The 14,705-nt window shown below is 45.0% G+C and overlaps 1 protein-coding gene across 1 annotated transcript in view; it reads right to left on the bottom strand.

Moving 5' to 3' along the window:
- The window catches only part of JPH3 (junctophilin 3), a 140,000-nt gene extending 129,441 nt beyond the window's left edge, over positions 1–10,559 (bottom strand). The window contains exon 1 of the mRNA XM_075009083.1: positions 9,355–10,559. Within this exon, the coding sequence (XP_074865184.1) occupies positions 9,355–9,736 (382 nt within the window). The 5' untranslated portion in view covers positions 9,737–10,559. The remainder of the gene's footprint in view (positions 1–9,354) is intronic.
- Positions 10,560–14,705: the final 4,146 nt, after the last annotated feature.

Genomic DNA, 14,705 nt, shown 5'->3' with positions numbered 1-14,705 from the left:
TGGTGATGGGGGGACACACAATTAATTTAGGAGATGTTTGGGGCGATGCTGGGAGCTTTGTACCATCAGGCATCTACAAGCTTGGGGGCCAGACCCCCTCACTTAGTCTGTGTCTACACTCGTATTCCTCTTTCAAAAGAGGCATGCAAATGAGGGAAATGGAAAATGCAAATGAGATGCAGATTTACATATTCGGTACCTTATTTGCATGTTCCTTCAAAAGAAGAAAAGCAGTATAGACATGGCTCTTTCTAAAGTAAACCCCATCTTCGAAAGAGCCCTTCTTCCCATAAAAAAGGGAAGAGGGATTCTTTTGAGGATGAGGTTTACTTTCGAAAGAGCAGTGTCTACACTGGTTTTCTTCTTTCGGAAGAAGCTATTTCGAAATAAGAATATGCAAATGAGGTGTCAGATATTCAAATCTACACCTCATTTGCATTTTCAAATTCCCTCATTTGCATACCTCTTTCGAAAGAGGAATGCAAGTGTAGACACAGCCTTAGTGTATTCAAGAGAGCTGGCAACACCAGCTGGCAGAGGAGCTCAATCAAAAGATAGACCTGCCCTCATCTTTTCCAAAAAGATCTGCTCTAGGAATTATTTTGGTGACAGGAGATCAGAGTAGATGATGTGGTGGGCCCTGTGAATCCCACTCCATCGTCTTCTCCTCTTCCAGGCTGTCTCCCATGCATGGACTGACCTTCTCATTCCAGAGCATCAAACTCCTCACAGCCCATTCAAGCTCACCTGCAGAACCCCACAGCTCTTATACACAATAGGCTATATCAGCGTAATACCCTCTCCCGCACAGTCTGGGACTATAAACATACCCAAATCTCAGGTGGGTGCTATCTTGTAGGTTTAATCTTATACACAGCTCTTTGGGACTGAGCCAGATCCCCGGGCGGTATAACTCAGCCTAAATGCACTGGAGTTAGCTGCAGAACAGGCTCCATCCCTGCATTCAATTAACTAATAATAGTTCTACACATTAATAGACCTCAGTGCAAAGAAGGGTATTTTTCCCCCCACTAGTCAATTACCGTTTCCTTCTTCTTAGTTTCAGCCTATTATTCCGTTGTCTGATCCTAAATAATTACTCTCCCTTCCTGGTATTTACACCATTCCAATATTTGTCTTTTTCTGTCACATCCAGGGTAATGCAGAACATTAACGTTCATTGGTAGTGCCCACCCCAATCATTCAAAAAATCTGGGAGGGGTTCCCTCCCCTGCCATCCCAAACTCATGGGATTGGATTATAAACCATACCATTTTTAAAAATGTTGGGTTCCTTCTCAGTTGATGTCTGAGCTTTGAAGGGTCTCGAGTGTTTCTCTACAATCACAAGGTCTACAAACGTACTTAAAAACAAATAAAATGGAGTGTCAGAGGGATAGCCATGTTAGTTGCATCCAGGAAAACAACAAAAAGTCCTATGGAACCTTATAGACTAACAGATACATTGGAGCATAAGCTTTCATGGACAAAGACCCACTTCGTCAGTATGCATACTGATGAAGTGGGTCTTTGCCCACAAAATAAAACTGAGAATCTCAGATCATCACCCAATTCCAGAAGCCGGAGGTTTGAGGAAAAACGCCAATGGTTGCAATAAAAAATTATAAGTAATGGCAAGGCTGTTTTATAAGGCTGTTCCAACCTGCCTATTTCAGTTATTCCCAGGGTAGATTATTTTTATGTGCATTTTGGTGACGGAAGTAAGCGGATACCAGATGACAACTGAAGGTATCTGTGTTTATCTTCAGGCTGCGTCCATCGCTAGGTGCAGAAGCTCAAACACCACCACACGCCCCAAGAATAATGTGTGTTAATGTGCTGGGACCCCAGTTAGAAGGGATCAGCTTTTGGAGAAAGAGGGGAGTTTAGTTTCCAGATCTCTCAGAGCCTCACGAAAAGTCCCTCCTAAAAGAGGAGCCATGAAGCCCCACTAATGATATATATACCAAGGGAAAACGATTGGGCCATTAGAGGAAAATAGCAAAGCTGCCTCTGACTTATATGATACAGGATCAGGCTCTATAATCTGCTGGAAAATGTGCCCTGGAGGTAGCTTTAACATATGTTAATCTAAAAGGACCAGCACAGCTGAACTGCTGGGATAATAATGGACTTCAGTGTTAAAATATAAAACCCACTGAACAAAACTGAGAAAAAAAATACTTTGCAGCAGCATAGAAAGGAGAGTAACAGCTTCTCTAACATGCCTGTAATCTCCTCCTCGCTGCTGCTTAGTTTTGGCTGAGAGCAAGCAGCGTCAATTTAACATCTGATACATTCTGTGTCAGGGGACTGTCTCCTGCCCTTGCAAGAGCACAGACTCAGTGATCTAATAGGTCTTTTTTCTGTCTCTAATAGCTGTGTTACTCTATGAGATGGCAGCTCTCCATGGCCCTGATACTGCAGTCAGGGAGGTGGTCTGGCCTACTCCTCGCACAAGAAACCTGCCTTCTAGTTTTATGCTACAGTCTTGACTCTGACACAAGCTCACTGTGGCTCCAGTCCCGGAAAGCCGAAACATGAGCATGCCCCATTATAGCTTGCAAGGTGCTGGGAAACTTGCTCAGCCCCTGGACAAGGCATATATGGGGGTGGGGAGCACCTCTATGCTCCCAAAAAGGGCAGAGCCTTGGGTGGAAGGGCGGAGCGATACCTGGAGCAGCACTGCAGCAGCACAACAAAGGGGGTTGGAGCTCGAAGCCCCTTTGAAAAATCAGACCATGGGGCAACTGCCTCTTTGCCCCCCTCTTGTTGGTAGGCCTGCAGCATGTGCGGGTGTTAGCGACGGCCTGGAGCTGTACAAGAGATCACACCATAGAGTCTGGTTGTTCCTTCTGGCCTTAAACTCTGACTTTGAGATCTTCCAAATGAAAGCTTCAATCTCTACTATAATAATCATAATAGTTATAATAATCCTATGCAGAAAGGGATTGGATACTTCTGTGGACATCAAGAATATCCAGAGTTATGCAATTAACAATTAGAGATTTTGGAAGCAATATTAAACAGCATGGTTCAGGGCTCAAGTGCGTCTCTGTTAGGTCTCATCCAGCTTCCTCTGTGTGGGCCAGATTAGACCACATCTTCTTACATCAGGATTCTCACATCTTCCTCTAAGAGAACACTGGGCTAGATGGCCCTGCAGTCTGATCCTGTCTGCAAATTCCTCCGTTACTGCCCCTCTGTGTGTTTGTTATTGTCTGGACTTGAGTACCTCTCTGTGCAGCAATGAAGCAGTAAGTTATATTGAGGTGAGAATTACAATGAGGCCATATCACTTATTTTTTAATGATGCTACTTGATGTCTCACTTAGTACGTTGATCATTTTTGTTCTGTTTTAATTATTGTGCACTTATTATTATAGTATTTTAAGTGTGTACCATGCCCAGTTAGTCTCTGGCAGCTGGGTGCTTTATAAATAAAGCTATTATTGTAACAAAATCAACAATAATTGTTTTAAAATCATCTCCTTAGCACCAATTAGGTCTTCGTCTTTGGATTCTGTAAGAATCTGAATATTTAAAGAACACTCAGCTTTTGTGCTTGTTTCCCTCTGAGTTCTTCAAATGCTGCAACAAGCCGTTTATCGGACAAATAACTTGAAAGCTGACACTTTCACCGCACTTCTGCCACCCTGGAAATGAACGGCTCTCATGTAAATTTGTCCTTGTGGGTGGCTGGCTCCTTGCAGCATTAAGAAAACCGGTGGAAAAACATCGGTGCATGTAGCAATACAACACAGATGTCAGATTCTGCAAGTGTCCTTAATGGCAACATGCAGGGTTAGTTTATAACAGATTGCCTCTACATTAAGGCAAAGGGGTCGTATCCTCTTCTCAGTTAACTTCAGGTGAGCTTGAATGGATGTAACTGAGAGCTGAAATTGGCCCTACATTTGTAGATGCACAAGGTAAAAGGAGGCCTTCCACCCAACATGCTTGGTTCATCTCTGCTGTACCCATTTACACCTTTAGTTCATAGGAATTATACAGGGCAAGAACTTAATTTCATTTTCTGACTTTTTGGAGTGGGTATTTTGTATTTTGTATTTTGTAATAACACAAAATCTTTTGTTGACAGACAAAGCACTTGATGAAAGGAGCATTGTAAGTGCCACTGTCCCTGTTCCATATATAAGGAAACTGAGGCACAGAGCGATTAAGGGCTAAGCCAGGCTAAATATAGTAGAGTCACGTATGGAACCCAAGCCTGCTGTCTCCTAACCCCAAGCCCCATCCACAGAACCAAGCTGACCCTGCTCAGTGCTGAGTTACTAGGCTAGGCTTCAGCCAATCCAAAAGCCAGGTTCTGGTCTTGTGACTCCCAGACCGGGTATATAAGCCTCGCAGGAGGAATAGCTGCTTAATCAGGCAGTGTCACTCCAAGGCTTGGAACTGACTCCTGCTCCATAGTTGCATCAGACTCCTCAAGCCATAGCTTGCTCGAACCCTGCCCTTGATCCAGCCCTGTTCCTACTCCTGCTCCTGCCTCACTCCAGCCCTACCTCAGCTACCTAAGTCTGGCTCTGACCACTAGGCATGACTGCTCTAGCTCCAACCATTAGGCCCAACCATCTCCATGACCATTTGATACCTCCCTCTTTTTATGCTTATTGGTTGCAAAGCACTGCCATACACGCCTCTGGGGCAGTCTTCCAACATGGCCATGACAATTTGTTAGCCAAGACACAAAAATCAACTCGCTCACCCATGCCTACTGAAGATAGAACTGACATTTTACTTCCCCATCAAATAGCATGATTCATCCCAGGCACATGGAGAAGGAGAATTTTGAAGGGCTAATATTGACGATAATCCTTTTGATTCAGAATGGGGAATTTGGTCCCCTCAGGTCTGGTCCCCCATACTTTTTTATGCCTGTAAACCACTTATACTCCCAATCATTATTTCCTCTGAGACTTCAAACACCAGACTTCTGTATAAATCCTGCTAAAAGAACTTACATATGGCACAGAGGCATTCTTGGTTTGGGGTCTTTTCTGGTCATATATCCTGCCCTAGCGTTGTTCAGGGTATGATAAGAGAAGGCAAGAGAACACCTAGAGAAAGATGTCTATGCATGAAGCATTACACACTGAGTTTATGATGCAGTACGTTCTCTAGAGTTATAAGGTTGCTCACTTTATTTCAACCATACACTCCCAGTTTGTTGACTTATTTGGGGTTTGTTAAGGAAAGACTTGGAAGAGCCACACAGGCCTTTTTGCAAGTGTCCCGCTAAGAATGGATATTCCCAGGATGGGGTCTGGGGAGGATGATTTGTTGTTCAGCCCAGCAGTGCTGTCTCTCTCCAAGGTCCTGAAGAGAGGCACAATCATGTCTTGAGAGATTAGACTGATGGAGCTGTGGACTTTTTCTCCCCTGAGGTTTGGCAAGGTTAATTCAAATTGCTCATGTCAGTCAGGCACAGTCACTACTGTATCACTTAGCTATTTTAAGAGGGTGCTGGTTCTTGGTATTCTTCACCCAGTGCTGCCTCACTTCCCAAATATAAAGCAGCCAAAATAGAGATGGGTAGGAAAGAAAATAGCTTTAAGGCTATTTTTTCAGTAGCCATTTTTAGGCCTGAGACTGGCAATAATTAATTTGGTGTTTACTTAATTTCCCCAGCCCCACCTCTTCCTAGCTATTATTTTAGCAGCTAAAAAAGAATCTGCTTGAAAAAACAAAGCTTTTCTCTCTAGTTGGTGTTTTTTAAAGGGATTTTTGTGGCAATACTTGGTTTTTCTAGTTGAAATGTGTCTCCATAATTTCTCCCCTGCCCCATCCACATAGTTCAGTGTGGGGCAAATTGTTTAACATTTTCAAATTCGAACCAGGTTTCAATTCAGTAATGAACTCAGTGGGGTGACTCGCTGGCTTAAAGTTGTGCCCACAATAGGTTCCTTGGTGAATCAGGCCCCCTATGCCTTTAAAAGATTTCTGATCAGCTAGTCCATCAAGCGTGCAGATCCGATTCACTTCTGCATTAATCCAGTTGTATGGTAGTGTAACGCCAACTAATCCATGAAGTGATACTCATGTAAAACTGGGGAACCCAGTGGTGAATCTGGCCCAGTATCAGAATCTAACATGAAGCATAGAGTAAATCAGTAATCTGAAGCCAGTTTATGAATGGGCATAAGTAGGTTTCCAGGACTAGAGGGCAGGCAGGGTTTGGGAACGGGGTATAGGGGTGTGATATCCATGCAAAGTGTGGTTGGGGGCGGTTATAGCTACAGGACTGTGCCTAGGATTTGCATGGAAGTGAGCAAGTGCATCTCTCTTCAGCAGGTGCGGGTGGGTGTGTAATTGTCAGTGTGATATGGAGAAGGGTGTGCATGCAATGCACACGGTGGGGGCATTTTTGTGAGTCTGAATGAGCATGAGATGTGCTTGGCTATCGGAAAGAAGTGCCCCTCTGCACCTGTTATATATGTGCAGTACGTTGGGCTTGTAGGACATAATTCTATGGTCTGAGTGGATGCGTCAGTGAGAGTCAAAGAGAGTGTGAGCGCCTGTGTGGATGTGAGTGGGTACGGGTGGCAAGACCGAGAGTGCGCCTGGTGATGAGCACGTCTCTGTGGGAAGTGTGAGAGTCTGCGATCTGCCTACGGGGGATGTGTGTGAGAGACAGGTGTGAGTACAATATGTGTGTTGCGCAGGGGGAACATGCCTGCATGTGTGAGCAGGACAGGGAGAGTGGCTGGTGGAAGTCAGCTCTTCGCATGACGTAGCCTGAATCAAAGCTAAACGCCCAACACATTTGTGTATTATTCATGCAAAACACAGCTTCCCATAGTTAGCACTGGCCAGGATCACTGGAGGGCAGAGACTCTTGCTGCTTTTCTAGCTACTGCTCAAGAAAAAGTACAATTTTTGTTTACCTCCCACTAAATTCACTAACACTCAGCTTTCCAAACCTTACTGCCCCTTTGGAGACCTCTCATTTAGTTCCAGCTGATTTACCACACAATGTGCAGGACTGCTGTTTAGCATTGGTGGCAAGCAACAGATGATGGGGCAATGATTTTAACATACTTGAAAGTAATGAAACTAATAATTTGGATAGATTAAGGAGATGAGCATAATTCCCAATAGTTGTGTCGTTCTTAAGATAACAAGACAATTCTTCCTTCAATATAATGACTGCACCCATCTGGATCCAATTATCCAAATGCATGATGATCATTTACATTTAGCATCTGGAAGTTCGGAGATGCCCAGATCTGACCCTTCTGTCCAGACAGAGTGGCAACACCCATTCAGGAACAGACTGTGGCCATTTGGTACCCAGGGATCTTGGGGCAAAGTTCAAATGCCTATCGGGTTCATTCATTTCAAGGTGAGCACATCAGAATAAGACGTGATGATGAGCTGCCTTCTGAAAAGAATACAACCAGTTCACTGCAATATACATTTTGTGCTTTGTATTTTCCCTTGGTAATTACAGACCTAACCATTGGTGCCACTTAATATATTTATCTATCACATCCTTTTCCCTGCCCAGGTATTTCTTTATAAGAGCTTTGTGGAAATTTTTGTTACAGATGCCATCTTTTTTTTTTTTTTTTTTTTTTGCATTAGTCCTAACAATTTTCTTAACCCTTTCTGAAATGAGGCTCTTTACAAAAAAAAAAAAAAATCTCAAGCCATAAACAGATGAGAATGAAAACTTCACGTATGTTAGGTTCTTGGGAACTATGAATTACTCGTAGTCTGCCAACAATTTGCGTCTGGTCCCCTTACGTCTCAAAGAACTGTTCTGCTGCAATTCATCACAGGCATCCACTGTTGCTGACTGTGTGTCTGCGTGTTTACTCTGCCAGCCTGATGACATGCAGTCCACAAAGTCATGTAGTTTGAGAATTTTACAGCCTGTCTTCTGCTTGGCTTTACTGAAAATGTTATCAGGGCCTAGACGTCACAAGGGGCATAGACAGGCACTACTATAGTCAGGCACATACAGCATCTGTCCAGATCCTGTCACAATATTTCAAATGAGTAAGAAAAAAAATTATTCTTCCCCAAACCTAAATTACCCCTTCATAAAAGATTGTCTGTGAGTATTCAGACTGCTTCACAGTACAAATTGAACAGATTTAAAATGGGCTCCTGATTCTCTCTCTACTACCGGAAACAGAAGGCTGTAATTGTATTTTCTCTTGGGGAAATCCTAGCAGCACAAAGTTATTATTTTTAATAATAATCATTCCTTTTCTTTCTTCAAAAACCAAGAAGTCTTTCAAGTAACATTTAATATTGCCTTCTCTCATTACAAAGCAGTGAGCTCTGTTTTCCAGAGACATGTCTTTCAAGAAAAGCCTTTTTCCCCCTCCAGCCTACAGGAAAGCTGAGAAAATTGCAATGTTTATGAGAAACATCTCAGTCTAAAAAGTTCTGGAAAAGAACACCATGGGAAAGCCCAGTTTGGAGAGACACACACCCAACAAAAACAAGAGGCTAGCCTCATCAGTTCCATTGGCTTCTAGCAGATAGGCCTGATTCTTATTATGACAGTTTAAATGAGATGAAACAATACAGCCACTTGGGATCCGAAATGCAGTTAGTTGGCCTGTTAGTCTGACAGTTTTTTATCACCCTTTCTGTTTTTATTTAATCCTCGTTTCCCTTCAACATTTTATTAAGCCACATTGAGAGAAAGATCTTTCTATCCCTCTGAGACCCTATCAAATACATTAAGCTGTAGTGGAAAAGGAGCATAAAAATCCTGTTTGAATTAAAGTCTCCTGCCTGGTTTGATCAAGTACATTAAATGTAGGTTTGTGTTTAGAGAGGACAGGAAGGCGATACATACACGTAAAGCTCTGACCATGCTGGGAACATTCACAATTGGTTTCTTATAGCCAGAATGTGAAATACAAGATCTCGCAGCAGTGCAACGGCTAGTCTAGCCATGACTGGCAGGGTTGGTGGCAATCCTACAGGTGACAGTGGTGCAGTCATAACTACGAATCCCCTTGCAACTCGGCCTACCTCCTTGCAACTTGGCTGCACTGCCTCCTGCCTCCCTGTATCAGATCTGTGTCCCTCTTGCTCCCACACCGTCCTCTTTAAAGCTTTGGTAATCGGGTAGGGAGAAAAAAGGCTCAGAGCCCCATGGAGCATATGGGGCTGCTTGTGGCATGCAGCTGAGAACATGCCAGGCTGGGATTGTTTCCTGTAGGAAATTGGAGCGATCCTCCCAAGTAGCAGGCAACAAACTCTGAGGTGGGGAGACCCTCTCAGGCGGGAGGGGGCAGATTTCTTCCAGCCTCTTATTTCCTTTTATCGCAGCTCGAGCAGGCTCAGGGAACACTAGCACATCACCTACCTCCGTCGGAGTAAGTCTCGGTCCCGTAGCCATCCTGTAACCCATTGCTCCAGGTGCCTTCGTACCTGGCTCCGTTGCCAGTGCATTCCCTGACCCCGTACCGTCCCTTAAATCCATGAGTCCACTCGCCTTTGTACACCCACTTCCCCTTGCTCTCCACGCCGATGCCATGCCGCTTGCCCTGCGCCCAGGTGCCCTGGTACGTGTTGCCGCTGGGCCAGGTGTAGACCCCCAGCACCTCAAAGCCGTGACTCCAGGAGCCTGTATACTCGCCTTGACCCTTGGGGCCAGTGCAGATCCCATGGCCATGAGCCTTTCCGTCCTCCCAGCCTCCGCAGTAGGAGCCTCCATCATCAAAATTAAACCTTCCCCCACTGGACATGCATGTAATTCAGTTTGCCAATCCCTCCAACGGTGAAAAAAAAAATAAAAATAAAAATAAAAATCAAAGCGCCACCAAATAAATTATTTCAGCAAATCTGACCCGGGCACCAGCTCCAGTGGGCTGCTGAAGGCAGTTTCTTGGGGCTACTCATTTCTGGAGGAGGATCAGCAGGATCAGTCCCGTCTCCTGCTGTGGCCCTAAGACCCCCGCAAAAACACAGCCGGGGAGGGGGCCCGGCTGGGGGGGGCGGGGGGCAGAGCCGCGAGCCGAGCAGCGATGGGGTTTTGGTGCAAACGGCTCCACCTAAACCCATGCACGGCAGGGCACGGGGCGGGCCAAACGCTGACGATTGAGAAATAAAGCTCCGTCCGGGATCAGAAGGAATCCAGGCTCCGGGCCCCCCAGCCGCGCCCTCCCCCCGGGGCCGCCCGCCCCAGCGCCGGCCGAGGCAGCAGCAGCAGCAGCAGCAGCAGGAGCATCGCGGAGGCTGGGCGCAGGCGGCTGGCGGCTGAGCGGCAATGCGGTGGCTGGGGCGCTGGGGCTCACGCTCGCTCTCCCGCACCGGCGCGCACGGGCGCGCCTCGCCCCAGACAGCGGCGGCTTCGGCGGGGCGTCCCCTCCCCGGCCGGCCTGGCTCACGCCCGCGGGGCCCCCAGGGGGGCGCTGCGCTGTGTCTCCAGCCTGGGGAGGGGGCCCCTGCCGGGCGGGCTCCGCCTCGCTCCTGCCGCCCGAACCGAGCTTGCTCTTGCCGGCCCAGCTCAGCCCGGACTCCCAGCGGCAGGAACTGCGTAATGGGGAGACTCCCAGCAGGGCCCCCTCCCGCCAGGCGCTTCCCCTGCCACCTCCTCGGACTCAGCGGGGCTTATCTCCTGCAAGGCAGGCCCCGGGGCGAGCCAGGAGTCTGGTGATTATGCATGGCCGGCTGGGATCTGTCAGCACAGACCCTGCAGGAAAACAACCCCCTCCCTCCGCCCCTTGTCTGGTTTATCAGTCATGCCTCTACCAGCCTGGCCTACCCCCTCCAGATTTCATGGCTGGCTGGTCAGTGCTTCTGGACCCTGCTTCACAGCAAGGCGGGAGCAGATTTATGGCAAGCTTACAGGCCCAGGCACAGTTGTTAGGTCCCCACCACAACAGCTACCTTTTGCACAAGGCCAGCCACTTCGGTTGAATCGTAGAATCTCCGACCTGGACCTTGAGAGGTCATTGTGGTGCAAAACACGCTATTAATTAGCTGTCAGTGGTGGTTGTTGTTTAAGGCATACGCCAGAGGCTGACCTGTATTAATAAACCACCTGTCTTTCTATCTAGCTCATGTCATCACACTCCTAAACCGCATGTCCTTTCAAGACCATCCTTCCCCCGCAAAAATGTCCAAGAGAGCAAAGAGCCAGCTACAGATGCAAAACAAGGATCCTACAGGCACTTGTGGAATTCTTGGAGGCTAGAAAGCAATAAACATACTGCAGCAATTCAAGGCAATGCTCAGTGGTGAATTCATGCACAAGGCCCCAGTCCTGAAAAAGCCAGTGTTTAAGTGTTGTCGGGATCAAGGGTTATATTTACATGGATTAAAAGTGGGACTGTAATAATATAAAGATATATATTAATATATTTTAATACATATTTTAGTCTGTAAGTATATATTTGCTTGGGAATGTCTAACCTCTCAAATCCTAATTATTCTGAGTTAATTATTTATATTCAAGTAATATTTACAGGTCCCAACTGAGATCAAGGCCCCATTAGCTGGAAGCTGTACAAACACACAGCAACTAAGAGTCCCTGCAGCACAGAACTTGCAATCTAAGTAGACAGAAAAGAATGCAACTATGCAGCTTGAACAGTTTCCATTGAAACAGTTTTTGATGGAAAATATTTGTTTAAGCAATTGGAAATTTTCATGAAAGAAATAATCTAATTCCATCAGAACTTTTTGCAGTTTCATCCAAAACATAAAACTTAAAACTTTTTCGGTTTTGACAACAGAAAGATCATGCTTTGCAGTTTGGTTTTGTTATTTCCAACAAAAGCCCCAGAACAATTCCAAGACAATGTCTGAGGGAAATGAAATTGACTTAGACTTGTCAATAATTGTTAAGGGGAGAAAAGAATTTTCCAGCTCCAGATATAATACAGGTTGAACCGTCCTAATCCAGCACTCTCTTTTCTGACAATGTCTGTAGTCTGACATGATTTTAGTTAGCCGGATGACTACTGATCATGGGTGTGGCCAAGTTTCCCGTGGTCCCATAAATTTAGTTTACAGCCACCAGGCCTGGCTCACAGTGTTCCATGCTGTTATTTAGCTCTAATTTACCTCTAATTGTTTTCTAAGAACCCAGAAAGCAGTGGAGATGTTGATAATGCAGCTAGACAATACTGACATCCTGTAATTCACAAAATTGTATCGTTCGGCACCGCTCAGGTCCTGAGTGTGCCAAGCTAGAGAGTTTCAACCTGTATAAATGCCAAGCGATCAGAGCAATGGCTGGTGAGCATCATATCACTTTTGTCTTTCCCCTTAGCCATTTGAAAGTATCCTCCGTGTATTTTCACCTGCTTTTTAAATGCAACCAGCCACTGTTGCTTTCTGCCCATACAAACGAGTCCACCACTCTGCAGAAATCACCTACCAATATATGCTGGTCTACATCAAAAGCCACACGTAACCCAGCCACTGAGGAAATTTGCTCTAAACAACACATAGCAATGTTCAGAATTTAGAAAAAAAAAAAATAATGAAATCTTGTTTAAAAAAATCAGGTTAGAGGGTCTTTTGAAAAGCAAACAGTAATCTATTAATACTGCACTCAGACAAATTTAGGCCAAATAAATGTTGCAGGGAGTTTATAAGTGTGAAGTTTAGTGACGGGGTTGTTTCTGGAGGTGGGCCATTTGGCATGCCTTCTGATTTTAAAACTGAATATTATTTTAGGTTCAGTACCCCTGCAGGCTTACAGCAAGTGGCAATTTCTATATTAACATATATTCAGATTATTTTGTTCTTCTCTTCATTAACTGGTTTCATTTGAAGTATCGGAACAGGATAAATCTTTGTGCTCAATGCTTACAATATGAATTCAATAATATAGGATTGTATCATCCCCTTTAAGACCTTGTCTACATGACTGTGGGTCGTCAATCTAATTTACACAACGTCAGCAATGTGAATAACATAGCTGAAGTCAACGAACTTAGGTCTACTTACTGCAGTATCTTTACTGCAGTAAGATGACAGCTAATTCTCTCCTGTTGACTTTGCTTACTCCTCTTGGTTTGGTGGAGTACCAGAGTCAATGGGAGAGTGCTCAGTAGTTGATTTATTATGTCTATACTAGACATTATAAATTGATCCCTGCTGGATTGATTGCTGCCCATCAATCCAACCTATAGTGAAGACATGCCCTAAGTGCAAGCTTGTCAAAAATTCTCAGGTCCCATTTAAGTACCAAAATGAGAACAAGAGTTTTCAAAAGAGCTCAAAATATCAAGTGTTTATCTGGTGCTGAACTTTTTTGAAAATCTGGCCCTAGGTACAGATGTTGGTCACATGAAAATCTGCTCCTTTGGTTTAGAATTTGTGCAGTAGGGCATCAACCTCATACCTCAATTCTGTGGAACCTCTCCAAGATCTTCTATAAGCTTGTGAAGAGAGGAGGCTGGTTGGAGTGTGGGGACAAACATATCATGGCATCGTTTCCCAAAAACCCACATGGATTTCTCCAAAGATGAGAACAACGACCTTGTTAGCATTCTCTTCCCCACTCTGGACCATTAACATCCCCTGGGGCACATAGCTCATGGCAGTGCCATGGTATTGTTCTAGAGAAGCCGTCATCAACCTCGGGCACGGGAGCCAAGAAAGGCATGCAAGCCAATTTTCATTGGCACACAAGGTGGAAGCTCAGCCTTGTCCCTCCTCCCCCATGCAGCCAGGAGCGTGCTCAAAGCCATGCTGCCTGTGGATTAACAAAAGACCGGCTAATGCTACCAACATGTATTTATTAATAAAGCTGTTGTAAGTAGGACTATTAGGGTATGTCTACACTACAGAGTTATTCCAGAACAGCTTATTCTGGAGTTACTATTCCAAGATAAAATATTCCAGAATAACACATCCACACTACAGGGAAGCCCCAAAATAAGCAAAAGTTATTCCAAAATAGAGCCTATTTTGGATTACTACCCTGGAAACACTGCTTCCAGAGTCTCTAATCCAAAGTACAGTGTCTACACAGCAGCTTTATTTTGTAATAAACTATTCCAGAATAGTTTATTTTGAAATAGCCCCTATCCCCTGTCTGCACAGCCCCTATTCCAAAATATCTGTGTTGGAATAAGTGCTATTGCTCATACCAAAGTTGAAGTAAGCCATCTGCTAATTTTAAATTATTTCAAAACTGCAGTTGCGTCGTGTAGACATGCACAGTTATTTTGGAATAGCAGCTGTTATTTTGAAATAAGTTTGCTGTGTAGACACACCCTTAGTGATTTTAAAAAGTATCACTGGCAATTGGAGGTCCATAGAGGTCAAAAGGTCAAACTTCCGCGCTCCTCCTCAGAAAGGTTGCTGACCCCTGTTCTAGAGTACTGGGGATGATCTGTAACTTCCTGTAGACAGATCAACAGGCTGGAAGAACTCTGCTCCCTGGGTGGATAGAACACAGCTCTCCAGAGCACAAGATGCAATGGAAACTAGTTTGCCCTCCTGGCTTTGGTTTTCCCACATCAGAGCATGAGCTGGTCTAGGAAAGGGTTGTCTCTGTGCAGGATTATTCTTTATTTTCACAACACTTCCAGGAGATTTCTCTCTTCGGGGTCCCCAGGATGGTTTTTGAAGGCTGTTCTGCCAAGTAACTTGATGCCTGCTGATCTCGTAAGCGATTGCAGAAAAAAGTGTGCTTATTTTCATGTCATTCTCGGTCTATAGCTGCAAGATTTGCGACCGATAGGACAAGCATTG

The sequence above is a fragment of the Carettochelys insculpta genome, chromosome 14 (genome assembly GCF_033958435.1).
Source record: "Carettochelys insculpta isolate YL-2023 chromosome 14, ASM3395843v1, whole genome shotgun sequence".
Classification (NCBI taxonomy): Eukaryota; Metazoa; Chordata; order Testudines; family Carettochelyidae; genus Carettochelys; species Carettochelys insculpta.
Note: the sequence above shows the minus strand (reverse complement) of the source record. Positions and strands in the feature narration are given on the sequence as shown.